Raw genomic sequence first — 27122 nt, 5'->3', positions numbered from 1 at the left:
CTTATTTAATGATAGACAGCAGGAGAACATGAATGTGTTAGAGGCGAGTAAAAATCCAGTGACTGCAGGGAAGAGGGGGAGGAGCAGGCCAAAGGGCTGACCGGAAGCGGTTTTTCTTTGTGAGTTTATCCCAGGAAATTACCGGAGTGCGTTCCAGTGTGGCAAACTTAGCGACTGTGTTGCAAGATTTACCGATTTTTTTTTTCTTTCCCGCCCAGAAAGCGAAAAGCGACAATATTAGCGGCTTTTCCCGGTGACTTCGACTTTTGGAAACAGCCCTGAAAAGCGAAATCCGTTACCGTATTTTGTGTACATACAGCTTCCGTACCGCATCGCTTCGGCATTTCCGGACTTCGCTTCTTGGAGAGCCGAAAGCGTGTTTTCTTGCGCAGAAGTTGTGAACCGTGGTCCTAGCAGCAGAACTTCACACTCTTACGAGGTGAATTCATTGATGAGTGTTTTATTTATGATCTCTGAGATGTTATTGTGTGTTTTCTGACCAAACGGTGCGTTGTTTAACACGTGGTAGCCTGTTAGCCGTGCTTTCTCCCCCTTCCCAAACATAAACGTGTATTTGTTGAAAGAGCTTCGTTTCAGATGATTTATCTGCTAACGCGCTGCCGCTGCACCCGTTACAGTTTTCAGCATGTATGAAATGTGGGTACATAGTGAGCTGTAGTGCTGTCCTTTTCCAAGGGACCTTTTATTCAGAAAAATTAGACTGTTGATCAGTAGTGGGAGACGGATATTGTTCCCTAACAAGTGATCAGGTGTTTGTCCTTGTTTTTTTTTTTACTTTACAGATGCATCCATCCATTATTTCTAAAGGAGGACTTGTGGGGAGCATAACCCTCGCATTCTCGAATCATGGTTGTCCATTATGCCCCAAATTTAAAACGCGAAGTGACAGTGCAATTAAAAGACACATGGAGAACCACAAGTCAAACGGAGTGCATTTCCAGGGTATGTTGATTGGAATGATCTGTTGAAAAGCACAAGCTTTCACATCTGTAAATAACACTGGGTGACATTTCTGTGTTTGCATGTATAAGTTAGTCGTGTGTTTCATTGCGTTGCACTGCTTTGGGTTCTGTCGATGGCCTCTGCAAGATGGCAAGTTACTGTCAGCTGATCCACTTTTGTAGCACTAGCTGTTGCATCAGTTCAGTCATACCTGTTTAGATTAAAGAAAAGTTGGTGTACATTGTTCATTGGCTGTAATGCCATGTTTTGAAAGTTAAACTACTTTTTGTTTACAGATACAGTTATCTGCAGATGTAACCAGCCGTGCCGTGATGGTGGCCATTTCCACTGTCCCTTTTGCCCCCAGACAATAGTGCGCAAAGAGGACGCAGAAACGCATGTTTCCAGGTGTAAAGAGATGCAGATGCAGCGACCCACATCAGTGCCACCTCATATAATAGTGATCCCACGTTTTACACCACACAAGAAGAACGTTCAAAGGCCACCTTCCATTCAGTATCTGAAAGAGTTCATCAAGGAGAGACTCACTGCTGCTTGTGAAGAAATCTTCTCAGAGGTTCAAAAGACGGTCGTCCAGTATGAGGAGGAGATCGACCGTCAGTGCAGACTGCTGGATATGAGCCGGAAACCCGACACAAACTCACACATCACAGGTATGGAAATGTTTTCAACTCTGTGCTGTTGAAGCAAAAATTCTTCCGTGTTTAATCTGAAACCTTCTCAGCATCTACAGGATTTCTCTAAGCTGATGTTAGCTGAGAGCAGAAAACTGTTAGCTTGGTGATGAGTTTAGACGACAAAATGTTGACAGTGCATAATCTAAATAAGACAATTAGCAGTTTTCAGACTAATGTTTGATAAGGATGAGCGCACACACCAACTGTTAATTCCATTTATCCTATCACAGCCTCCCTACCCTAAACTGGGTGATTAGCAGTGCTGTGGATCAGTGTTGAGTGAGGTCGATGCAGACCTGGTGCAGGTCCATGGTCGCTGCAAGAGAGACATTATCAGAGAGACGCATCACTGAAATTATTCGTAGCTGAAAGGAGAGGAGAATTTGGCAGCAGTATCAAATATGGTAGAAGAATAACTTCCAGGGAAAGAAGCTTTTCAAACCCCATTTCTGAACAAAGTCAACAAACCTGTAGGTGATTTTAGCAGATTTGACTGGATAATCTGTACATGCAGTTAATCTGTCTCTCTCACCATTAAATGAAAGTCAGTTTAGATAATGCTTCGGAATAACGGTCCAAATAAGCACCCAGATGTATTTCAGTGTGGCTGCTGAGTAACAGGACTTGCTTCTAGAGCAGGGGTCTCGAACCTGCTCCACATGGCTCTAACAAAAAAAATAGATAAGTATGAAAATTCTCCTTTTAATGTCGCTGAAGCTCGTGGCCAGCATGGATGTGTACACATAAATGTGAGCATGTTCTTCCCACCCTCTCTAACCACCTGTCAGACACTACATCTCTGCTCTCCCCAGATCTTTTTCAGTCATTTATTGTGCAATGGTTGCTCTTTGGTTGACTCTGTGAGCCTCACTGTGGAGCTCTGTTGTGACAGTAGTTATTAACTCTCCCTGTTAAGTCGGTCTTTCTGCTTCAGGCTCTGTGTGCTCACATAAAAGGGACTGTTTGATGCCTTCTTTCTCTCTTCTTCAGCACAAAATTGACCAACTGAGGGATGCCTACTCTAATCATAAATATTGTCAGATGACCTGGTGGTTTTCTGTGTGGTGTTTTTATCATCATATTAGTGAGCTTGTTCTTGTGTTTCTTTGCTCCTCAAGACCTCCCACAGCAACATGACTGTGAGGAAGAGGAGGGTCTGGATGAGCAGCAGGTCTGTACCCAGGAGACAAACTCCAGTCTGGATCAGGAGGACCCAGAGCCTCCACAGATTAAAGAGGAACAGGAGGAAGTCTGCAGCAGTCAGGAGGGAGAGCAGCTTGGACTGAAGCAGGAGGCTGAAGGCATCTGGACTGATGAAGAGCGGCTCAGACTGCTGGAGACCATCTGGAAACCTGAGATAAAGTCAGACAGAATAGGTATGTAAACTGTGATGGTCTTACTAAAAATGAATTTGATTCATGTTGGATCTTATTAGAATTCAAAGTTAGCACAGAAAGAATTGAAGGTCCAGCTTCAATAAGCAGCATGAATGCATCTCTTTTCTGTTAACATTAAACCAACACTTTGAATAAGTCAAAGAAGAAACTGACTTGAAATCTGGAAACCAAGTAAGCTGTGAGCTCAGTGATTCTTTATTAGTTTAAAAGGTTGTTGCCTGTTGTCTAACTCATATTAAGATAATGTCTTTCCTTGTTTTCAGGCAGCTTCAGTAACAGAGTTGAGATAATGTTTATGAACATCACTGAAAACACAGATGTGATATTTTTGGAATCAGCAGAAAGTTTTGAACATGAGCAGAAAGGTTGCTGAAACATATCTGAGTGATTAAAGGCCAGGGGTTAAATCAATTCAGCTGATTTCAGATATCACTGAGAGGAACAGGTGACACATGCACATTGAAGCAGGTTACCTCCCAAACAGAAGTCACCTGACATCACAGAAATAAAGAGGACAAAGTAACAATTATCTGTTTGTTGATTTAGCAGGAATACTAAATTTGAAAAACATGCCATGAACCATGATCAGAACATATTTGTTCATATGTTTGTTTTTCTGTCTTTTTTTTTTTTTTTGGTTCATTTGTCTCTTCAGACCTCCAACAGCAGCATGTGTGTGAAGAGGATGTTCTCACAGAGCAGCAGGTCTATAAACAGGAGACGAACTCTGGTGTGGACCAGGAGGACGCAGAGCCTCCACAGTTTAAAGAGGAGCAGGAGGAGCTCTGCTGCAGTCATGAGGGAGAGCAACTTGGACTGAAGCAGGAGGCTGAAGCCTTCATGGTGACTCCTACTTATGAGGAAAGTGACCACAGTGAATCAGAACAAAGCAATGAGCAGCTCCTTTCTCACAGCTTTCCTGAAGCTGAGAGCCGAGATCAGGAAGAAAGCCAGGATGTGGACTCAGGATCAACTAGAAATGCAGAGCTGAAGAAGAGGAAGAGAAAGAGAAGTCACACTCCTCCTTATGAGGAAAGTGACCACAGTGAAGCAGAACCAAGCAATGAGCAGCTCGTTTCTCACAGCTCTCCTGAAACAGAGAGCCAAGATCAGGAAGAAAGCCGGGATGTGGACTCAGGATCAACTAGAAATGCAGAGCTGAAGAAGAGGAGAGCTCACAGGAAGAGAAGTCACAGTCAGAGAGTAGGCAATGCTCCTGTGTCAGAGGCAGTATGATGTGACCCCTTTAGGCTCCGTTTCCTTGTTTTCCACTGTTATTAGTTCTGTTACTAGTTAGCTAACACAATTAATGTAGGACTGTTATCATAAAAACAAACAACCAGTGATGTCATGGTGTACTTGCACAAGATGGTGCTGCACATACTCTAAAAACTCAAAAACAATTTTTTTATTTTTTTTTAATCTAGCTTTATGTACAGAGTTAAATCTGTAACAGTTTTTTGGGGGCAGGACTCCATAGTGTAAATTATCATTAATACATGTAGTGTTTCATGTCCACTTTAAGCCTGTTTAATTAACCCTATAGCACCCAAGCCTCAACATGTCGGCCTACACTTTTCTGCTTATTTGAACCATTAAAGGGCCTGAAAATGTCCTGTGAGTGCTTTTGGTTATTTTTCCAGAACACTTGGAACTTTAAATCTGACAGTTATTTACAATTTACTGCATTTAAAAGAGTGTATCAACAGTTTTAAATTAAGAAAAAAAACAAAAAAAACAATTGGATTTTTAGGCATTTACTGAGGAAAACCACTGAAAATGTACATAAACAACACATTTTGCTTTTTCCCCATCTCTCTCCTCTCTGGCTGCAGACACAGTACCTTTTAGGTTTCAGTGATACTGATTCTCCTGCCAGCCTGTCTGGCTACAGCCACAGGTCCACATCACAGGTCTCAGGCCGCTTTTCCATGGGGTCCGTGCCGGTGCCAGTATTTGAACCGTTAAACAGTTTTTCCAGCACGAACGCATTCGGTGCTCGGCTGAAAAATGGGTTCAACTCGGGCCCTGCAAACTAGCTGGTCTCGAACCAAGAACGCGTGACAATAGCGGCAGGAGGGCGTGACTCTGCTGTCTCAACATCAAGTTTTCTACCATATTACATGTGTATTACATGAGAAAAGCGAAGCGATTTTCACGGTTGTCAATTAGGTTGAGTCTTAAGGCTGAACTTGCTGCTTTGTATCAATTTATATTACAGATAAAAGGACACAAAGTGCGTACTTGTTGTCTTGCTCTAATCGCTGTCTGTGTTTACCTCTGTGCTGCACACAGATGCTGCAGTAGTTTGGTTTGGACTGTAAAATGTGTTTGCAGCACAAGTAAGGGGAGCATGTTCTCCCATGTTTGCGCTCTTCGACTTCCGTGTCCAGACGAGGACCCGCCCACATTCATATGTTTAAGAACGCGGGCCCGTTTTTAAGCTTTTCTCCAGTTCATTGAATCCAGCACCAACACTGGCACAAGCACCGGCACTTTGGCGGTGGAAAAGTAGCATCACACATTCAGGTATCGTTCCATTGACAGAAGGAGCACTGCCTGGATGTGTGAGATTGGACGACACCTGCCTGACACGTCTTGAGATATTTATCTCCTGAGGCAAATTTTTATAACTGCATCATCAAAAACTTTGAATATATTTCACCTGGGGGAGAGTTCCCCATATTGAGGGGAAGGTTGGACACCGGGGATGCTGGAGTGATGGTCTGTTTTGGGTTGAACCAGTGTGGGACTCCATCTTTGGGCTCTACCTCACACTTCCCTCTTGGCTCATGTGGCAAGGACAAGACTGAGCTGTACATCTGCATCTAAAGGAGAAAGGGCACTCTTGAGGATGCCAGTATTCACATTTTGGACTGGGAAGGCAGATGGTTTGAAAGAGGAGTAAAAGAAGCCATCTATGCCCACTGTGAACAACCATCATGGAACAGAAGAGGTGGATTACATCTCCAATTCTCCTCTGCTTACAATGCTCAACCCCCATCCACATCTTTGTTCCAGTGACCACAGTATGTCACTTGATACAGTGGAGCAAAGTCCCACATTGGTTTCACCTGAAACCACTCATTGTAATGACCCACGCCTCCTTTCACACCTTGGCGCATGTGATTATGTACATGAACAATAGAGGGTCACAACCATCTCAAGGAACTACGACCACTGGGATTAAAATACCTGGGTCTCTCCTCCTTTTGGTTTGAGAACTGAAGAAGTCTTTGGGAGGATAGGTGAAATGTCTCCAAAAACACAAAAAAGAAGTCCAGTTACCATTTTTTTTTTTTTTTCCTTTTAAGCTCCATAGACTCTCTTTAGGACCCTGAGCATCTCCTCTGTCCCTCCTCCCAGGTGGAGAGTTGATCCTCGTCAGTCTGTGAGAGCAGACAACCTGAGAGTGGTAAAATATTTTCAGCTGGCCAAACAATCTATACAGTACAAACTAGATATGGTACACCCTGCAAATATATAATCATGACTTGTTAACCTACACTATATTAAACAAGTCACCAATCAAAATGCACGCTCCGTATTTTTGTCTGTGCGCAAATGTACCCACTGACAAAAACACACATTATGGTCCAAACCAATTCACTCAAAAGACAACACTAAAAGTCACCACATGATAAAAGCTTTGAGTTACACATACAGTAACATTTAAAAACAAAGCTCTTGCTATGTACACAAAGCTTTATTCATCAAGAAATTCAACACGGGAATGCAGCTGGAATAACGATACCTTTCTTTGCCAGGAGTCGTACCTTTTGCTGCGCTTTCGGTCTCCAGTCCATCTCTGAACCGCCATGCTGGTTTGATCACTCAGGAGGACTCTGTTCTAGACAAGTTTTGATATATTTTGCTTTCCACTCTGTTTTTCTGCACTTTGTTGTTTTCTGTGACCGATCTGTACAACCTGCAGACCGGTGTTGGAGTCTATGCGGTCTACGCAATCTTCCTGTGACAGCAAAAGTGACTTTACCATAATGACCCAGATTATATTGTCATTCAGTGTTAGTCTGAAGCCGTACATAGGCTGCCATGCACATTTTGGTGTTAGTGATATGCTATTATTGCTGTTCAGCAACTGATCACTAATGATATTGAACTCATTCTTCAGGTCAGACGACAATCTCTTACTGAGTCTCCTGAGCCTGAAATTTTCAGAACCATAGAGGAGGATCCTGAGAACCAGGTACTACCCTGTTTAAATTTCCTGCCTGACTGTATGAACTACACTTGTATAAGTTGAACTAGAAATATACACAAAACATTTTGGATTTGTTTATCTCCGTGCGATTCTAAACTCAGATGTTGTCTTTGGAGGATTGGGCTCATATCAACGAGAACCCCATCATCCAAAGACAGATGTAGATTTTTTTTTTTTTGTAAACTTCTTTCCAATGAATCTCATTCCATTGCTTTCAGCATCTATGTTAAAACACATTCTCACATTGTGATGTTTCTTTTTTTTTCTCTTTACACTTTAATCTAAATAAATATTATTTTCCTGTTGTTTGGATGCTCCAGACTATTAATTTGGATCCTGAGTCTGACCTTAGCCACCCTGAACAGGACCACGATCCCATCCCAAGGCTGAGGAGGACAAAAAGTGAACAGGTAAGCAATGTATACACAACGTATATAAGATACATGTTTTGTTTTTTTAAATAATACACATCTTGCATGAAGCCTGCAAAGTAAATGTTTCAGTAATTTGATAACTTTTTTTTTTCCCTTAAGATAACCAGCCAGATGAATTTTGACTCCGATGGGCCTTATGACTCCTCTCCAACTGAAAGTGGAGAGAAATATATTCCCAAAATTAGTGGGGAGTGTTCTGCTGATAATGGAAGAGACATTATTGAGTCAAATGATCAGAAAAAGGGAATGCTCAGTTACCTTAACCCAGGGATTATGGATTATGTCAGAGATGGATATTTCTCATCAAAGGAAGTGAATAATGGTTCTTCAAAGCAGATGGGTACCGAAGGATGCTCACCAACAAGAAAAGGAAGACTTTCTGGAATGAAACATAAAAGGCGATGTGTTAGAACTGTATCCTCTTCTGCAGCTAAATCCAAATATTGTCCCATATCAAAACATGGAGCCTTGGAGTCAGAAAACCCAACACCAGATCTTGGGCAAAATCTTCCTGCTTCTTCCCCACTTCATGCTGTTGTCGATGGTTCACTTAGCATAGCTGCTGCCACAAAAAAAAAGAATGGGTCAAGAATGTACAACAAAAAGCAATACTGTTTGTACTGTAAGACGGCAACTGCAAAAATCGCAAGGCATTTAGAGCGTGCTCATTCCAATAAGCCAGAGGTTGCACTGGCTTTCTCATTCCCAAAAGGCTCCAAACAACGGCGAATGCATCTGGAGCATTTGAGAAACTTTGCGCATAATCTTCACGTATTAAATGCTGGTTTTGGTGATCTTGTTCCCCGCAAGAAACCAAAAAAGGATTCCCAAGCACAGAATTTCCTGCACTGTGTATATTGTCAAGGCCTTTTCACAAAGAAACTCCTTTCACGGCATATGTTGATCTGCAAATTCAAGCCCTGTGGAGAACAACCTGCCAAAATCCGTGGACAGGCCCTCTGTCCATCTGCTGCACTTCCACCACCTGGTGTCACAGCAGAACTTTGGAAGCTGTTGAACAACATGTTTCAGGATGAAGTTTGTTCTGCTGTAAAATCAGATATCTGTATCATGGAGTATGGTGAACATTTGTATATCCGGCTTGGATATGATGTAAGCAAACATGAATATATACGGCAGAAACTGAGGGACCTGGGAAGGCTTCTCATCTGCTCAAGGAAAATAACTCCCTTGAACACCATTGAAGACCACATCAAACCTGTAAATTTCCTGCATGTTGTGCAAGCAGTAAAACATTTGGCAGGATATGACAGTGAAACCAACAGATTCAAATGCCCAAGTGTTGCTCTCAAAATTGGGTACAGTTTGACAAAGATTTCAGTGCTTGTTGAAAGCCGTGCAAAGTTAAACGGTGACTCCAGAGCAGCAAAAGATGCTCATTCATTTCGCAGAGTCTATGAAGCCAAATGGAATGAACTGATACCAGCGACATCACTGAGAACTCTCCAGGAATCAAAGTGGAATGCTCCTCTCTTGCTTTCATTCACAAAAGATATCCAGACTCTCCACTCATATTTAGATGCACAGCAAAAACATTTCCACAGCAAGTTGTCCACAGAGGCATCCCCCCAAGCATGGTCACAGCTCACAAAGCTCACTTTGACACAAGTCGTTTTGGTCAACCGACAAAGAGCAGGGCAGGTATCAAAAACGCCCCTGTCTGTGTATTTGTCTCAAAATCCATCTGACCCTCAGGATGATGTGGATGCAGCCCTCTCTAACATAGAAAAGAAACTCTGTCAACACTTCAGGCGGATAGAGATAAGAGGCAAAAGGGGAAGAAAAGTTCCTGTGCTTTTGACCCCACCAATGCAACAAGCACTGGATCTCCTTGTCAGCAAACGGCAGGAATGTGGGGTTCCTCAGGAGAATGTATACTTATTTGCAAAACCACGCGCTTTTTCCTGCTACCGTGGATCTGATTGCCTTCGGCACTTTGCCAATGTCTGTGGGGCAGAAAGTCCTGAGAGTCTCACCTCTGCAAAACTGCGCAAACAAACTGCAACTTTGTCTCAAGTTCTCAACCTCACTGATACAGAGCTTGTTCAGTTAGCTGATTTCCTTGGTCATGACAAAAGAGTGCATCAGGAGTTCTACAGGCTTCCTGAGGGTACCCTCCAGCTTGCTAAAATAAGCAAAGTACTCATGGCTCTTGAACAAGGACGCCTGACAGAATTCAACGGCAAGACCCTGGATGACATCAGCATTGATCCTGAGGGTACTAATTATCTATTTTTTCTCTCTTCTTAAAGAAAATTTAATGAAAAAATCATCTCTGATATCTTGCGTGTTTCTCTAGGGTATAACTGGAACATGCCATAATTAGATGAATGGCGTTTAGCCCACACTTACTGTTCTTCTCTCATTTTCTATCCCCTCTATCAAACCATCCTCCAACCAACACACAGAGAATGTGGACATAGACAGCGACACCGAGATGGTTGATTCAGACTCACAAGGCAAGTATTTAGTGATTTTTTTTTTTTTTTTTTTTTTTGGCTCTTTTTCCAGGTTAAATGAGCATCTTCTAATTTACTGAGACCCCATTTCCTCTCCAGCTTTAAGCTGCGCATTTGTGAATTATACCACAGTCAGGCACTTCTGATTTGAGGCTTTCCATTTGTCTTTTCAGACCTCCAACAGCAACATGTCTGTGAGGAGGAGGAGGTTCTCACAGAACAACATGTCTGTAACCAGGAGACAAACTCTGGTGTGGACCAGGAGGACGCAGAGCCTCCACAGTTTAAAGAGGAGCAGGAGGGATGCTGCAGAAGTCAGGAGGGAGAGCAGCTTGCAGTGAACCAGGAGGCTGATACATTCATGGTGACTCCTACCTATGAAGAAAGTGACCACAGTGAAGCAGAACCAAACAGTGAGCAGCTCCTTTCTCACAGCTCCCCTGAAGTAGAGAGACAAGATGAGGAAGAAAGCCAGCATGTGGACTCAGGATCAACTAGTAATGCACAGCTGAAGAAGAGGAGACATTACAGAAAGATTCCTCACAGTGTTACTGAAGGCCAAGGTAATGTCATCCAGAGTATCTGTTTAGACACCATGTTTGCAAGGTTTGTAGGGACGAATACAAGAGCTTTAGTTTTATCTGAATTTAGAAGCAGGAAATTAGAGGTCATCCAGGCCTTTATGTCTTTAAGACATTCTTGCAGTTTAACTAAATGATCTGTCATCTGGCTTCATGGACAGATAAAGCTGGTTATCATTTGCATAACAATGAAAATGTATGTAATGCTTTCTAATAATACTACCTAAGGAAAGCATGTATCGTTTAAATAGAATTGGTCCCAGCACAGAACCCTGTATCGGGGGAACACCAAGGCATTTCTTTTATTCATCCTTCTCTGCACTGAGCTGCTGTAATGCACAAATTTCCTCGTCATGGGATCATTAAAGTTTTATGTTATATACTGCCAATTAGTAATATCGGTAACAGATATCTTTCCCCTCTCTGAAGCTCATTAGACATATTCCCTAAATAAATAATATCCAAAGTAGAGTTTAATTTTTGTTCTAATAATAGATCTGATTGCAGACATAATGACCTTCCAGTAGGGGGAGATTGCAGGACACTCCTAGAAAATGTGGAAATTTCCTGCAGAGTCAGTCCCACACAATCTCCAGCAATGCCTGAGCTTTGTTCTTTTATCTATTAATTGCTTTATTTTGGGTTTAATGAAAAGTCTTGGTGGCGCGGGCAGCATGGTGGCGTGGTGGATAGCACTGCTGCCACACAGAATAACATCTAGAAGGCCTGGATTCGATTCCATCTCTTTCCCTCTCTGTGTGGAGTTTGCATGTTCTCCCCGTGTCTGTGTGGGTTTCCTTCAGGTGCTCCGGTTTCCTCCCACAGTCCAAAGACATGCACTTACTGGGCTTAGGTTAACTGGCTACTCTAAATTGCCCATAGGTGTGAATGTGAGTGTGGATGGTAGTCTGTCTCTCTGTGTTAGCCCTGTGACAGGCTGGTGACCTGTACAGGGTGTGCCCTGCATCTCGCTCCTGTCAGCTGGGATAGCCTCCAGCCCCCCCACAACCCTGAACAAAATAAGTGGAAGAGAATGGAGGTATGGATGGATTAAAAATTCTCATATTGTTTTTGACGATGATGATGATGTTACTTTATTTATCCCACAATGGGGAAATTACAGTTAACAGAACACCCATCCAAGAAGACAAACAGAACAAACATGGGTAGATAGGTGAACTGTGGCCATGCTGCCCCCCTTCTGGAGGCGCTGCCATTAAAAAGACAGAAACAATAGTGAAAACATATAGGGATGAGTGAGGAAAAAAATCATCTCATACTTTGTATACATACACACATACACAGTATAAGGTTACAAAAACCTCTGTGATAGTGCAGAAACATAGCATGGGAGCACTAGGGTGGGGAGGGATGGAAAGGGGAGCCAGTGGAGGTGGGGTTGGGTCGGGCTACTGTGGAGCTGACTCAAACTCCCTCCTCAGCTAACAGTTCTGATAAGATGTAGAGTTCATCAGCAGCTAGGTCAGGGAGATCAGTCCAACACAGGTCAGAAGAAGACAGGACAGCGGGGGTGTAGAGCATCTGTTTACAAAACATTCCGGAGACAATTTGATAAGCGGCAGTCCAAGACCGCCAGGGAGCCAAATTCCTGATTCTGCGACTTGTTTTGGGTACAGAGTGTACTGATTAATTTGTTGATGGCCTTCAGTCTTTCTGGCACCTCTGTGGTGAAAACATCCGATTCATCCCAATCTTCTTGGTTCGTTCCTTCGCTGTGCAGAAACAGATACATACATCTCCAAGATCTTACCCCTCCCTATCAGCTCCAGATATACAGAGTCTGAGTTTGAGTCTGTACCTTCCTGCATTCCCATCATAAGCAGCCTTACCAAGGCCAGACAGCTGCCTAGACTTCCTGAATTGCAACGACAAGCCAGGTATCTCCAGGTCCAATTCGGAGAAATCCCAGTGTCAATAAGCCGAATGTGTGTGTCCTCCATTGACAATACGGCCAGGCACGTCATCTTCCACACCACACAGGAATCCATAACGTAGCGAGCCGGGAATGTCAACTGGATAAGAGGGAATAGGGTTCTCCTTCCCCCAATCTCCTCATGGTGAAAATTTGATCAAAACAATGACGTTGAGAGACCAGCTGACCAGATCCATAATTATAAATTCCAGTTCAGAAGTTGTGAGAAGAGAGGCTCTAAAGCAGCAAAGCAGGGGAAAAAGGAAGGGCTGAGGAGAGAAGAAAAGTGCGACCATCTCCGTTGAGAGTTGAAGGGGAAAAAAAAAAAAGGTATATTCTCTCCACAAAGATGAACTAGTGGTGGTAGATTTTACAAATTTTACAAATATTTAACCTGTTAACTGGCAGCAGCCCATCCGCGGGCCATTTGTAGTGCTTCCAAATTTGAAGGCTCATAGCATCACAGTAACGCTGCGGTCCGCCCTTACGATGCTTTTATGACAGAGTAGACCCTCCGAATTGGATTGACACCTCATTTGGCCAATTATGTTATCAAATGGATTTTCCAGATCCAATAATAACCAGACAGTGTCATGTGACTTCTCTGGACATGCCCCAAATGTTCTCCAATCGTTCTGATTGGTCAACTCTGACCCAAAATCTAAAACCACAGAAAGTTGCTGCACATTGGGTGCGTATTACGTGCGCAAAGCCAGTCCAGAAGTAAGACTCTGCGCCGTCGTGACCTCAACAGTGTTTACAGTACTTTTTCTCACAAATGGATTGTATAAATATCTCAAAACAAGCTATATTTCTTCAACGAATTGATGAAGTCTCTTATCTGATTTTAGCATACGTTGTTGAGTGACTTCTTCCTTGCTGCAGGAGAGAATAAAGTCTAGAAACCATTTTTTTTGTTTGCTTTTCCTTTAATGATATCAACAAAAACATTAATAAGATCTGCTCCAACATCCTCAGTATTTTTAATTTTTTTCTCAAAGTAACTTCTTAGCTGTAAATATTTGTGCTTTTCTAAATTCAGAGTTTCTGTAAGATGCTGGAACATGTTCATGTCCCCCCAGGTAGAAATAGTACAGTAAGAGGTAATGGCTTTTTGGATTCATTGTTTAAATCTATTATCTAGTTTTGCAGGTTCAAAATCTGAGTCATACACAACCCAACATAGTATTTTTACAGATTTTTCAAATTTTTGAATTCTACATTTTTTTTTATACCAAATATTTAGGGAGACAATGCTCCAGTTAGAAAGTTTGATAAGACCTTCCTTAATAAGTTTCCGGTCCCCAAGTATAGATGGTAGAGGCTTGTCTATTTGGTTCTGCTTCAAGTCTTTCCATTTGGCTTCAATATTAGACTCACACCAGCAGACTAATGAACGAAACTGTGCCGCTCTATATGATAAACTTCAAAACATGGTAATGCAAAGCAACTCTTTGGCTTCAGTGCTCCCCTCCTCCATATCAGCTGGTCTCTGCTCTCCTTGTTTGACTCTGTCATGTCTTTCAGATCAGTAACAATTGTGGTTAGCTTCTGGCTAACCTCTCTAAAAGCTGCTAGCTTGTTTTTCAGTTGTTCTGTGTTCTCAGTGTTTTGTTTTTTTTTTTCATGTCGGCTCACACCGCCTGTATCTCAGCAATTATATTAGCTTGGATAGCCTCCATGTCCGTGCGCACACTTAGTTGTCAGTCTCCACATTTTTACTCTGTAAAATGTCACTTGCCTCCTCGTTTTGTTGTGATTTTAGTTTTCTGTTTCTTTCTCCCTCTCATGCTCTATGTCCCAGATAGCTGTTTGAAAAAGTTATGTAGTTATTGAGGGGGACATAGAGACACCAGGGAACTTATAATTTATCCTACCATTTGCTTCTCTGCCATACCGGAAGTGTTGGTGTTTCATCCAGCACTGTCTTAATAGGTTGCCATGGGATGTGCTCAAGGTCTGCGAGCTGCACCGTCTGGAGAAAATAGTGTTGACATGCTCGGACTCATGACGGAGGCCTTGTCTGTCAGGAGTGTCTTGCCATCTGCACTGCCGTGTGGACTTTGGACAGGAAAAGAAGAACCATAAACTGCCTTCAGGATTTCATCAAAGCCCTTGGACTCCCCTCTGTCCACGCATAACTGGGTCCTTTCTGCTAGAATGAACCACCACTGATTCTGAACCTCTTGCAGCTTGCTCTGTAGTTTGCTGCAAGCAAGACGAAAAGGTGCCTTCTTTGCCGGGCAGGCTGGCAGTGGGAGATCGGCGTGATAGGCTGCACCCTTCAACAATAATAGCTCTTGGACTATATGATCGTTTTTGTCGAACCAGTCCTGATTCTTTCTTTGCAAGAAACCTAAAATGGTTTTGGAGGCATGTAGGATAGCATTTTTATCTGCTAGAGTATTTTAAATATTAATACAGTGTAATTAGTATAAAGGTTTGTTCATATTTTTGTATATTTTATATTTGTATATTCATGTATTTTTGTGAACCTGGTCAACACCTCAATGTGGCACCAATCATGCCACAATCTGAGCTCGCCATCTCTAAACATTTGCGTGCACATGATTATTCTTTATTTAGGCTTTGATACATGGTTTTATAAAATAATTTTATGTATGTTTTTGTATCATCAGATTAATGACCTTGTTCTTGTGTTTCTTTGTTTGCCAAGACCTCCCACAACAACATGACTGTGAGGAAGAGGAGGGTCTGGATGAGCAGCTGGTCTGTAACCAGGAGACAAACTCCAGTCTGGACCAGGAGGACCCAGAGCCTCCACATATTAAAGAGGAACAGGAGGAAGTCTGCAGTAGTCAGGAGGGAGAGCAGCTTGGACTGAAGCAGGAGGCTGAAAGCATTATTGTCTGGACTGGGGAAGAGTGGCTCAGACTGGTCAAAACCATCTGGAAACCTGAGATAAAGTTACACAGAATAGGTATGTAAAACTATGATAGTCAAAGTTACATTTATTTTTAGAGGTGCAGGAAGAATTGAAGTCCCAACTGCAATAAGCAGCATTCAATTCAATTCAATTAAATTTTATTTATATAGCACCAAATCACAACAGTCGCCTCAAGGTGCTTTGTATTGTGGGTAAAGACCCTACAATAATACAGAGAAAACCCAACAGTCACAACGACCCCCTATGAGCAAGCACTTGGCGGCAAAAAGGTGAAAAACGTGGTGCATAAAAAGTTCAGCAGAATGAATGAAGTAAAGCATCTGAATTTCAACTTTTCACCCACTGCTCAGAAAAAATCTACACCCCTACAGAAACAGAAAGCCAACAACACAAGTTTAATTTGTTCTGTTATTAGATTAAGTTAAAGAATCACAGCTTTCTGATATGTTTTTCAAATTATTATTATTTTTTTTTTTTCTCTTCAGACCTCCAACAGCAATATGTCTGTGAGGAGGTTCTCACACAGCAGCAGGTCTTTAACCAGGAAAAGAACTCCAGTTTGGACCAGGAGGACCCAGAGCCTCCAGAGATTAAAGAGGAACAGGAGGAACTCTGCAGCAGTCAGTTTGGACTGAAGCAGGAGGCTGATAGCTTAATGGCAACTCCTACTTATGAGGAAAGGGGCCACACTGAATTAGAACCAAACAGTGAGCAGCTCCTTTCTCACAGCTGTCCTGAAGCAAAGAACCAAGATCAGGAAGAAAGCCAGTATGTGACCTCAGGGTCAACTAGAAATGCAGAGATGAAGAAGACGAGACATCACAGAAAGAAAAGTCACAGTCAGAGACTATACAACGTTCCTGTGTCAGAAAGTCAGGGTGAAACTGACACAACAAAAAAGTCTATTCATTGTGACACCTGTGGCAAATCTTTTCAATATAAATCCCAACTGGCTACACATCTAAGGATGCACACAGGTGAGAAACCATATTCCTGTAGCACATGCGGTAAACAATTCCGAATGAACTCAACATTGAAAACTCATTTAAGACGGCACACAGGTGAGAAACCGTACTCTTGTAGAACCTGTGGGAAACAATTCAGTCTGACGTCAACATTGAAAACTCATTTAAGAGTTCACACAGGTGAGAAGCCGTATCTTTGTAGCACCTGTGGGAAACAATTTATTCAGAAATCAGATTTGGACCGTCATGCAAGAGTTCACTCAGGTGAGAAACCATATTCTTGTAGGACCTGTGGAAAAGAATTCAATGACACATCAATATTGAAAGTTCATGTAAGAATTCACACAGGTGAGAGGCCATGTAGTTGTAGCATCTGTGGGAAAAGCTATGTTGGCTCATCAGGAGTCATAAAACACATGAGAGTACACACAGGTGAGAAGCCGTATTCTTGTTGCACCTGTGGGAAAAGATTCAGTTGGAAATCGGATTTTGAGCGTCATTTAAGAATTCACACAGTTGAGAAACCATATTGTTGTAGCAACTGTGGGAAAGGATTTATTAACTTATCAGCATTCAGAAATCACATGAGGACTCACACAATTGTGAAGCCATAGTGTGTCAGCTGTGAGTTGTAGCGGTGCGTTGGTGGTAGAGCTCACACTGAGCAGAAGTCAGATCACTGCAAGTGAAAAGATGAACCATATTCAAGTGAGTAGTTTCTGTGCAGAGTACTAAAGAACCTTCAGCATTGTTTATTCAGTTTATTATTACCTTATTCTCATAATTGTATCAGGGAAACTCTGATCTTATATTTAATGAAGGTCAAAGTTCAGGATGCTCCTGTTCTGTTGGTGGTTAATAAAACAATATATATAATTATTAGGGGTGGGACTTTAACGCGTTAATTTCGATTAATTAATTACGGGGAAATTAATGCGTTAAAAATGTTAACGCATTTTAATCGCACTTTGCACCGTGGAACGTTTCTCAGTGCACGAGTTCCCGGCATACAGATTATATCGACGCACAATGTCCAAATTAGGGGCCGCATCCTGCGAAGGACCCGGCCCACGTCTTTCGCAGCCCACGAACACCACAAAGGCCGGAAGTGAGCAGCTAGCCTTCATATCAGCTGCCGTCACCTCTGCGTAGCTCAGTGGTTCTCAAATAGTGGGGCGGTGCGATACCTGGGGGGGCGCGTGTGACCCTGGGGAACAGGCTTTTTTTTTTGGGCCGTACTAGTATAAAGTGTAATTGCGCATCCACTACAGTAGGCGGCAGTGGCGCTGTCATTGTTACAACAGGTTTGCCTTGGTTAGCAGTGTTGAGTCAACAGAAAGCTCCGACTGCGTTCTGTCTATAGCCTCCGTTATTCAACATAACAACCCCCAACATGAAAAAGTTTTTAACAGGGATGAAAAGAAAAGCGGAGAGAGACAAAGATAATGAGACAAAAGAAAGTCACCCGAAAGCTAAGACGAGAAAATATGACGAAGCGTATTTAGCGCTTGGCTTCACTGTCACTACAGTTGGAGAAGAGGAAAGACCGGTGTGTTTGCTGTGTCTAAAAATGCTCGCAGCGGACAGCATGAAGCCAAATAAATTAGCGCGTCACTTAAATACGTTACACTCCAATCACGCCGGTAAGCCGCTAGAGTTTTTTCAGCGAAAACGTGCTGAATATTGCCAACAGTCATCCCGCTTTGTGAAGGCTACTTCAGTAAACCATCGAGCGCTGTTAGCATCATATAAGGTGGCGTACCAAATTGCGCAGTGCAAAAAGCCCCACACCATAGCAGAGGAGCTGATACTGCCTGCAGCATTAGACATGGTCTCTGTCATGCTGGATGACGCCAGTGCAGCAAAACTAAAAACTATCCCTCTGTCCAATGACACTGTCGCCAGACGTATAGATGACATTGCTAACGATCTTCATGAACAGCTGGTAGATAAACTCAAAGACAAACGTTTTGCCTTACAATTTGATGAAGCAACTGACAGCAACAAAGACTGTCTGTTTATTGCTTATGTACGTTTTGAATTGTCAAACTCCCTGTGTGAGGATCTACTTTTTTGTAAATATGTCAGAGACAGAGCCACAGCTGAAGAGCTATTCAAAATTCTGGACTCCTTTTTGACTGAGAATGGGCTAAAGTGGGAGAACTGCATTGGTGTTTGCAGTGATGGTGCACAAACCATGGCAGGGAAGAGAAAAGGACTTAGGGCACTCATCAAGACAGCCTCACCTCATGCTGAGTGGACACACTGTATTATACACAGAGAAGCACTTGCATCCAGGCAACTTTCCCCTGAATTAAGTGAGGTTATGACTGATATCATAGGTGTAGTCAATTTTATAAAGACTAGACCACTAAAAACAAGAGTCTTCTCTGCCATCTGTGAGGAGATGGGAGCCGAACATCAAGCTGTGCTCTATCACAATGAAGCAAGGTGGTTGTCACGAGGAAAAGTCTTGTCCCGAGTTTTTGAGCTCAGAGAGCAAATAAGAGTGTTTTTTGAGCAGGAGCACAAGTATGAAGTGGCAGAAAAATTTTGTGATGAGAACTTCCTGGGAAAACTGGCCTACCTGAGTGACATATTTGGAAAGCAAAATGAACTGAATCTACAGCTTCAAGGGAAAGATAAACACCTCCCTCAGGTCACAGACAAGATTAGCTCTTTCACCCGAAAGCTTGCAATGTGGGGCAGGCAACTTGATGAAGGAAACACCGATTCATTTGAGAACCTGCATGAATTTGTGGACACTAATGACTATGATGCTATCTCAGTGATTCCACACATTAAGCAGCATATTTCTTCACTGATTGGATTCTTTAAAAAGTACTTCCCTGAAAACAGTTCCCAGTATGACTGGGTGAGAGACCCTTTCAGTGCACCAGCTCCAACTGGTTTCAGCTCTGCAGAAGAGGAGCAGTTCATTGACATGACGTCTGACTCCACATTGAGACTGAGGTTCACATCACAGACACTCAGTGCATTCTGGCTGAGTGTAGAGAGGCAGTATCCACTCTTAGGGGAGAAAGCTATAAGCATTCTGCTTCCTTTTTCAACATCTTACCTTTGTGAGATTGGCTTCTCTGCTGTTGCTGCACTGAAGACCAAGTACAGGTCCCAGCTAAACATTGAGCAGGAGCTGAGAGTTGCACTATCATGCCTCGAACCTGAGCACAAATTGTTTAATTAATTTTTGTTTTGTAGGTTCAAGTGTTTTATATATTGTGCTCCTGAGTTAATGTTGCTGAACTGAATATAAAATAGTTATTATTTTTTTACTTTTTGTAGTTTATTAGTTATTATAATTATTAAATATTATTTATTGATTTGATTTAATTTTGCAATGGTGCAATTAGTTGGTCAAACATGTTATTTTTAATTTCAGGCAATGATGCACAAAATCTTTTCTGTTGCAGACTTAAAACACGATTTAATAAAGTTATTCTTTGTAAGTTTGACCATATGTCTTTCTTTTTTCTTTTCTTTAATGTTAATAAGGATAAAATGTTATGCAGAGATGGATAGTCACGGTGGGGAGTGGGGGGCGCGAATAGTTTTCTTCTTGCTAGGGGGGGCGTAACAGAAAATAATTGAGAAGCACTGGCGTAGCTCATGTCGCCTAGCAACCGTGAGTGCGAAGCACAGCTGTGTAAAAACAGCTGGTTAAACGGAGAACGAACTTTTTCTCCTTTTTGTGGTTTAATTTTAAATCTTTAATTCAAAATAAGCTGTTAAAACAAGCGTAACACATTTCAACATCAAGGAATACAGCTGAGAGAATGATAATTTCCAACTATAACAAGTGAGACATTAATGTTGAATAAAACTATCCAGTTATGATGCTTAACTTTAATTTCAGGAGTTTGCTTATCACAGGAGCACTTCCACCCTTCGTTGGTCTGTGTAGCAGACTGGTGGGAGAATAAACAAAATTTTGAAGTTTAAGCTTATGTATATTGATTCATTCATCAACTAAACTTAAATTAATATTTCTCATGTCAAATATTGAAATGCGATTAAAATGCGATTAATTTCGATTAATTAATTACAAAGCTTGTAATTAATTCGATTAATTTTTTTAATCGAGTCCCACCCCTAATAATTATATAAAAATATATAATTTCTTTTATAATGTCTGCTGTCATTATTTACACAGCTTGAGTTTTTGTCAGATGAAGCGGAATCCTAATTTTACTCTTTTTAAATCTAATTATTCAGCTGCAGCCTGACGGACAAAATGCAGGAGACAGAAAGTGAAGCTAAAAATGTGAATAAACAGAGTTTATTGATGGACCTGTTAGTTACTGAGACAGCAGCAGATCCCAAGGATAGAACTGCCCTCTTGTCAGTGTTTTACTTACTAAAAATTTTTGTTTGCTTTTGCTGCAGTTTCCAAATGTTCTTGGATAAAGGAACTTCTTAAATAACTGGTCCCAGACTGTGAGACTTGGCCCCCATCTCTCCTCCACCCGCACACTGAGCACTGGCTCCCCACAGGGCTGTGTGCTGAGCCTGTTGGGATTTTCATTACCTCAATGCTGATATATATTATTGTTATTTCTACTTTTGCTTATTGTAACTACACTGCTTTTTTCACTGAAATAAAATTTTACTTAACTTTTAACTTTACTGTGTGTCTAAAAGTAGTAGTAGGATTCGAGGCCTGTTGGAATTGCTCTTATTCATGTTCAAGGCGCCGAAGCTTATGCCACCTCTCCTTAGCTGGTCCCCTTTGGTCAGGCAGGCCCTCTTAGATCATTCTCAAAGCAGACTCATCTTCTGCTCTGGCCCCATGTTGAACCGCTTGATCATTCAAATTCATGCTTAAGGGTCTCTGCTTATAAAACTGCCTTTTTTGGGTTCATGAATAGGACACCAGTCATACTGGGTGCCCATTTTTCGATTTACTCTGGTGCTAGAGATAATTCTGTCCAGTAGACCTAGCCATAGGCTATCTTGCTTATGTAGCACAGCCAGAGATTTTGGAAATGCAAATCAAAAAAGTGTAAATCTGTCTAAGCAACAAGTCTTGTGGCAAATTGGGACTCACTTTCTCCCTTACATCTGGTCTGTTTAAGCGTGGGCAGTTGTAAATCCTTCTCCAGAAGTACCATAGGATGGCCACAAGGAGGTTGTTTCTGACAATTACTGTGATGAATTTTTCTTACTGTCTTGTTGATGTATTGAAGATGCTTCGGGATGTTTGTGCCTTTTCAGATAATGTAGGGAGAATTAATGATAGCCTCTAATGTATGCTTACAAATCACTGACTATACACAAAACCTTAGACAAAGAAAGGCAGAGAGTATAGTAGTAGTTGTGGCATTGTACGTGTGGTGTGGGTGCTGTTGCTCTCCGTTTTTCTCTTGCTAACTGCTAAGGCACAGACTCCTGGGAGGCTTCCGCTTGCTTTTGCTTTTTATAACTTTTTCTGTTAATAAACCTTGGTAACAAAACTTGCTCATCTCCAGTGATTTTTTTTTTTTTAAGGAGTCTGGTTCTTCTGCTGAGAAGCATTTTTGCTCCAATGGGATTATTTTTCACCTGCTAAAGAGTAACGGGAGTGTCGGGCCACAAAACCAACAAGCCCCCTTTTGTACTGCCTCTACACTCATGACTGCAGTCCGGCCCACGAAAACAACCTCTTCAAATTTGCTGACGATACCTTTCATTCACATCATTTCCAAAATCCAGACATTTTTCCCATCAGTGAGCTTTTACAACACAACCAGTGATCAATCATTGATGGTGTTCTGTGTCTAAAGGTTCATACAGATCACTGTGATGTAACAGTGATGCTACAGTAAATGTTTCAGAGGAACTGACTGACAGTCTGACAGCTGCAACTGCGCTCCGGAACAGTTTCTGCGATTTTAGTGTTAACAAACCCTGATGAGACTCACTTCCTATTCCAGGAAGTAGATTTAGCAGACAGCTGAGTTTGTTAACCCTGAAATGAAAGAACCTCGGGTTTTCTAAAAGAAAGTTTATTAGAAAGATAGTTTATTACTATGTGCACACCTTATTAAGAGAGATCAGCTCAAAATGTTCCCAGACAGGGAAAATCTCCTTTCTGATTGGTTCCAACCTTATCTACCACACAGCATCTCATCACAGCATGAGCAAGTGATGGACCCAGCAGACTCAGACCTGCATGATCGGGAGCAGGCTGCTCTTCTTTCTGAGAGAGAAGGTGAGGTGGAAGCCGTGGCTGATCCCTGAGTACAAGTCAGTTTTCCGGGTATTCGTTTAGCCCTGGGAGGTCCCAGCTGGTGGAAGGGGCCTCAGCAAGGCTCACCACTCACTCCACTTCTGTAGCCAGAAGAAGAGGGGCTCCAAGCCTTATTTAACTGCTTTTTGATGAGTCTTTTATCTCCTAGCCTGGAGTGGACATGCTTCAGTTAGTCCCCTTTCTATCAATTTTCTATACATCTAGCTTGGCATTCTATGTCACACAACACACCAGGGTCCTAATATTAGCTGATAAATAATAATCTTTCATGCAAGGCCGAAGCCACCTTTATCCTTTGCTAACTCCAGTGTTAGGTACCTTGTTCTTGGCCTTTTCCCCTGCCAAAAAAAAAAAATAGAGAAATTTATGCCATTCTGGTATTTCAATTGGTAATATTTAGAACAAAATAGCATCCTTGGCAAAAATATTCATTTTAACAATTTCTAGCTGTGCCTCAAAATTTAAAATTGGAATCAAATGCCATCTTTTAATAACTTCATTACTTTTTGAAGTAAAGGCTTAAAGTTTGCCTCATATATTTTTGAAAGATTTTTTGGGATATCCGTTCCTAGATATTTTATCATTATGATAACCCAATTTAACCGGATTTTCAATTGTAAATCTTGACTAGGAGAGAAGTTAAAGCTTAATATTTGGGTCTTAAGAATAGTGAGTTTATAACCTGAAAGTAAAAGATTCCAAATATGTTAAAAGATTGGGAAGAGACAAATTTGGGTGTGTTATATAAAGCAAAGAGACAAATCTTATGTTCTTGCCCTAGCCATTTCACTCCACTGATATCATAATTTTGCTTCACCCCCTGGCTTATGGTCTCTATAAAAATGGCAAAATGTAGACGGCTCAACGGGCATCCTTGACAAGTCCCTATCTTTAACTCTATTGTATCTGAAAGAACGCCATTAATTTTAATTCTTGCCGTAGGATACTTATATATTGATTTTATAGCATTTATAAATAATGGATGAAATCCAGATTTACTCAAAACTTTATAAAGGTAATCCCTATTAACCCGGCCAAAAGCCTTTTCTGCATCTAAACTTATAAGTATCAATTGATTCTGCTCTTTTAATCAATTATAGGCAAAGTTCATTGGATATTATCTTGAATTTGCCTGTCCTTATACCATTCGGATGGAAACTCATCTGGACCTGGAGCTTTATTTGAGTTCTGTAATTTCTGCTATGAGACATGAATTTTGATTTTTGTTCACTGTCGATAGATAAATTGCATCTATAAAAACAGACATATTATTGCTGTCTATTTCCAATTGATTATAAAGTTCCCTGTAAAAAAGCTTGGTGGATATCTTCTAATTTCCTAAAGCCAAGCCAAGTTTATTTATAAAGCACTTTAAAAACAGTAACCACTGACCAAAGTGCTGTACATAAAACATATCAGGACAAGAGAAGATAAAATTTAAAAAGGTAATTAAGAAATAACTAATTAAATAAATGTATACATAAATAGAATAAAATTTATAAATAAAAACAATAAAATACACAGTTTATCCTAAAAAATAAGTAAGTAAAATAAAAACAAAAAAAACAGCAGCTCATACTAGTCAAAGGCCAAATGAAAAAGATATGTCTCAAGAGCAGATTTAAAATTGGCCAATGACGAGGCCTGTTTAATGTCCAATGGCAGTGAATTCCAGAGTTTAGGAGCTGCCACAGCAAAGGCTCTGTCTCCTCTGAGCCTCCGCTGAGCAACTCGGAAAGATAAGGTGGGGCAAGGCCATGTAATGACTTAAAAACAAATAAAAGAATTTTAAAATGGACTCTTAAATGGACGGGCAGCCAGTGCACTGAGGATAAAACAGGAGTAATATGCTCCCTTCTCCGTGATCCCGTCAAGAGCCGCGCAGCAGTATTTTGAACCAGCTGTAGACGAGATAGGGAAGACTGGCTAACACCAACATACAACGCGTTGCAATAATCCAGCCTAGTTGTGATAAAGGCATGGATTACTACTTCAACCCAGCTAGCAAGCGAAGGTTCAGAAGACGTTCACTGAACATCCCCTGAAAGTCTTATGTTCAATGTTCAGCACATAACGTTCAGTGAAAGTTCATTCATCATGGAAATTTTTTTGCTGTGCTTTTATTTCATCGGTTGTTATATCTTTTACATCTGCAGTGTTGTTAACAATACTTTTTCACCAAATTTCCATTTTTTGTCTTGGTGCACCCCTGACGTTCTCTGAACGTCCTGTGAAGGTTTGGAAATAATGTCTAACTGTTTCTGTAAAATGTGGCTTATGTAAATGTTAGCATGTAATATTCTTAAAATATGTAAGATATACGCAGAAATATATGCACAAATTTATAAAATAAAACAGTTATTAAAATTACAAGTACATTAAAATACAACTAAATTACAACTGTACAACTAAAGAATAATCAGGTGACACAATAAGATACCACACAAATTATTTGTGCTACTCCAAAGAAGATTTTCTGTCCATCCCACAGCAATGCAAAACATCACCAGTCTTTCACCTGTCCCTCAGCAACCAAATACCGTACGTTGCCATATAATTTTGTGATTGGCTGTTGTGCTCCATTTTTCCATCCAATAGGGAACAAGATCATGTTTTTTGTTTTGTGTGTGTTTGTTTTTGCTGCCAAGAACTTCCTGCCCTTCTCCTGCACACAAACGCGAGGATAATATACAGGAAAAGGCATGGCATGATTTAAAAATTGGTATGTAGTTTGAAGTCTGCATTTTCAACTCTAATTGAAATCAGCGAATCAGTGTCCTGCTGTTACGTCATCTGAAGTCGACGATATCATAAATTGATGCGTCGGCACCTCTGTAGGGGTTAACTAAATATAAAACACATCAAATCAGGTAATGCTTTTTAAAAAAACACAAAACCATGATTAGTTTTAATTGTGTTTATTTAGCAATCTGTACTTTTCCTGTTTTTTTTTTTCTGTACCTCACAGTTACCAGGTTTGAATTTTGCGCGTAACAAACAACACGATTACGTAGGAAGTTAACATGGTATCAGACGCCAGCCGCCATCAGACCCACAAGAATGAGATCGAAAAACGCCATTCCGCCATTTCTTCGCACGACTACCAGTGAAGGTCCAACAATTATGAGCTTCAGATATATTCCTTTATTTCAGCTGATACCGACCAAAACTAAAGTGTTAAGTAAGTTTATTTATCACTGTTTGTATTTTGATCAAAAACATAGTTATTAGGACAGAAAGTAAAATTTATTACCGGTAAATACCATCTTTGTTTGAAAACAATGGCCACCGTGGCTGAGCCACATTGTAAATAGTACTCATACATGTATGTCCATATGGTTTACAACCTGAAATTTGACTTAATCATGCATGTAATTCGTTCATTGATGCTTAGTCAGGCTTAGAGACTTTTAAATTTTGTGCTTGAATCTTTACTTTATAGCACATGTCCTGTTGTGTTATTTGATCTTTTCACGTGATATAACTGGACCTTGGCTTCTTCCTTTTAAAATATTATCCGGATCACTAGCTAATAGCACAGTTACAGCAGCACTCCCAGTTCAGTTTATTATTGTGCCGATTACATTGAAAAACAAATTCTTTTCAGTCAAATGGGCTGTGTGCCCTGAGTTGGCTCTAATCAAATTGAACTCTGAAAAGTGTGGCTTATTACCATTAGGCTATCACTAAGAATGGCAAACAAATCTGATTCATTCTCAAGATGGACTCTTTGGAGGCAGGCTTGCCGTGCTGCAAAAAGAAAATTTGAGTGTGTCGATGATGACAGTGAAATTGATGAATATCCTGAACATCTGGTTGATAATACTGCATTTCAGCATGACAGCCTCGGCATACTCGGTGATTCAGTTGTAAGTTCCGATTCTAGTAACAATGATGATGGCATCCCCAACCTCACCATTCAGGAGAAGAAGGCCATCACAGCCCTAAGCAAGGATCAAAACATCACCATACTGCCAGCCGACAAGGGGAGGTGCACGGTTGTGCTGAATTCATCGGATTACCACAACAAAATTACTACACTCCTCAGTGACAAAAATACTTATGAGGTCTTGAGACGTGATCCCACAAGCAACTACAAGAAAAAAGTTGTTTGCTGCCTGCAACAACTTGAAAAGGAAAAAGCCATTGACCGCCCCACTTACTACCGCCTGTACCCTGGAGAAGCCACTCCATGCATTTATGGACTCCCAAAGATCCACAAAGAAGGAGTCCCACTTCGACCCATTATCAGCAGTATAAACTCGGTCACCTACAACATTTCCAAACACCTCGC

The 27122-nt window shown here is 41.2% G+C and overlaps 1 protein-coding gene across 2 annotated transcripts; it reads left to right on the top strand.

Moving 5' to 3' along the window:
• The first annotated feature begins 154 nt into the window (after positions 1-154).
• LOC115796875 (uncharacterized) lies at positions 155-21999 on the top strand. Of its 2 annotated transcripts, XM_030753343.1 has the most exons (13): positions 155-439; positions 804-963; positions 1260-1637; positions 2780-3037; positions 3714-4261; positions 7191-7265; positions 7601-7690; positions 7814-9953; positions 10144-10194; positions 10368-10757; positions 15386-15649; positions 16102-16593; positions 20986-21999. In XM_030753343.1, the coding sequence occupies exons 2-13, from the start codon at positions 804-806 to the stop codon at positions 21021-21023; spliced, it is 4884 nt and encodes a 1627-aa protein (XP_030609203.1). In that variant the 5' UTR covers positions 155-439; the 3' UTR covers positions 21024-21999. The 2 variants fall into 2 exon arrangements, with proteins under 2 accessions (XP_030609203.1, XP_030609202.1); XM_030753342.1 differs by lacking the exon at positions 20986-21999 and having other exon boundaries at positions 16102-17527.
• The last annotated feature ends 5123 nt before the right edge of the window (positions 22000-27122 follow it).

The sequence above is a fragment of the Archocentrus centrarchus genome, chromosome 18 (genome assembly GCF_007364275.1).
Source record: "Archocentrus centrarchus isolate MPI-CPG fArcCen1 chromosome 18, fArcCen1, whole genome shotgun sequence".
Classification (NCBI taxonomy): Eukaryota; Metazoa; Chordata; class Actinopteri; order Cichliformes; family Cichlidae; genus Archocentrus; species Archocentrus centrarchus.
The sequence above is the reverse complement of the archived record's forward strand: the minus strand, read 5'-3'. Positions and strand labels throughout refer to the sequence as shown.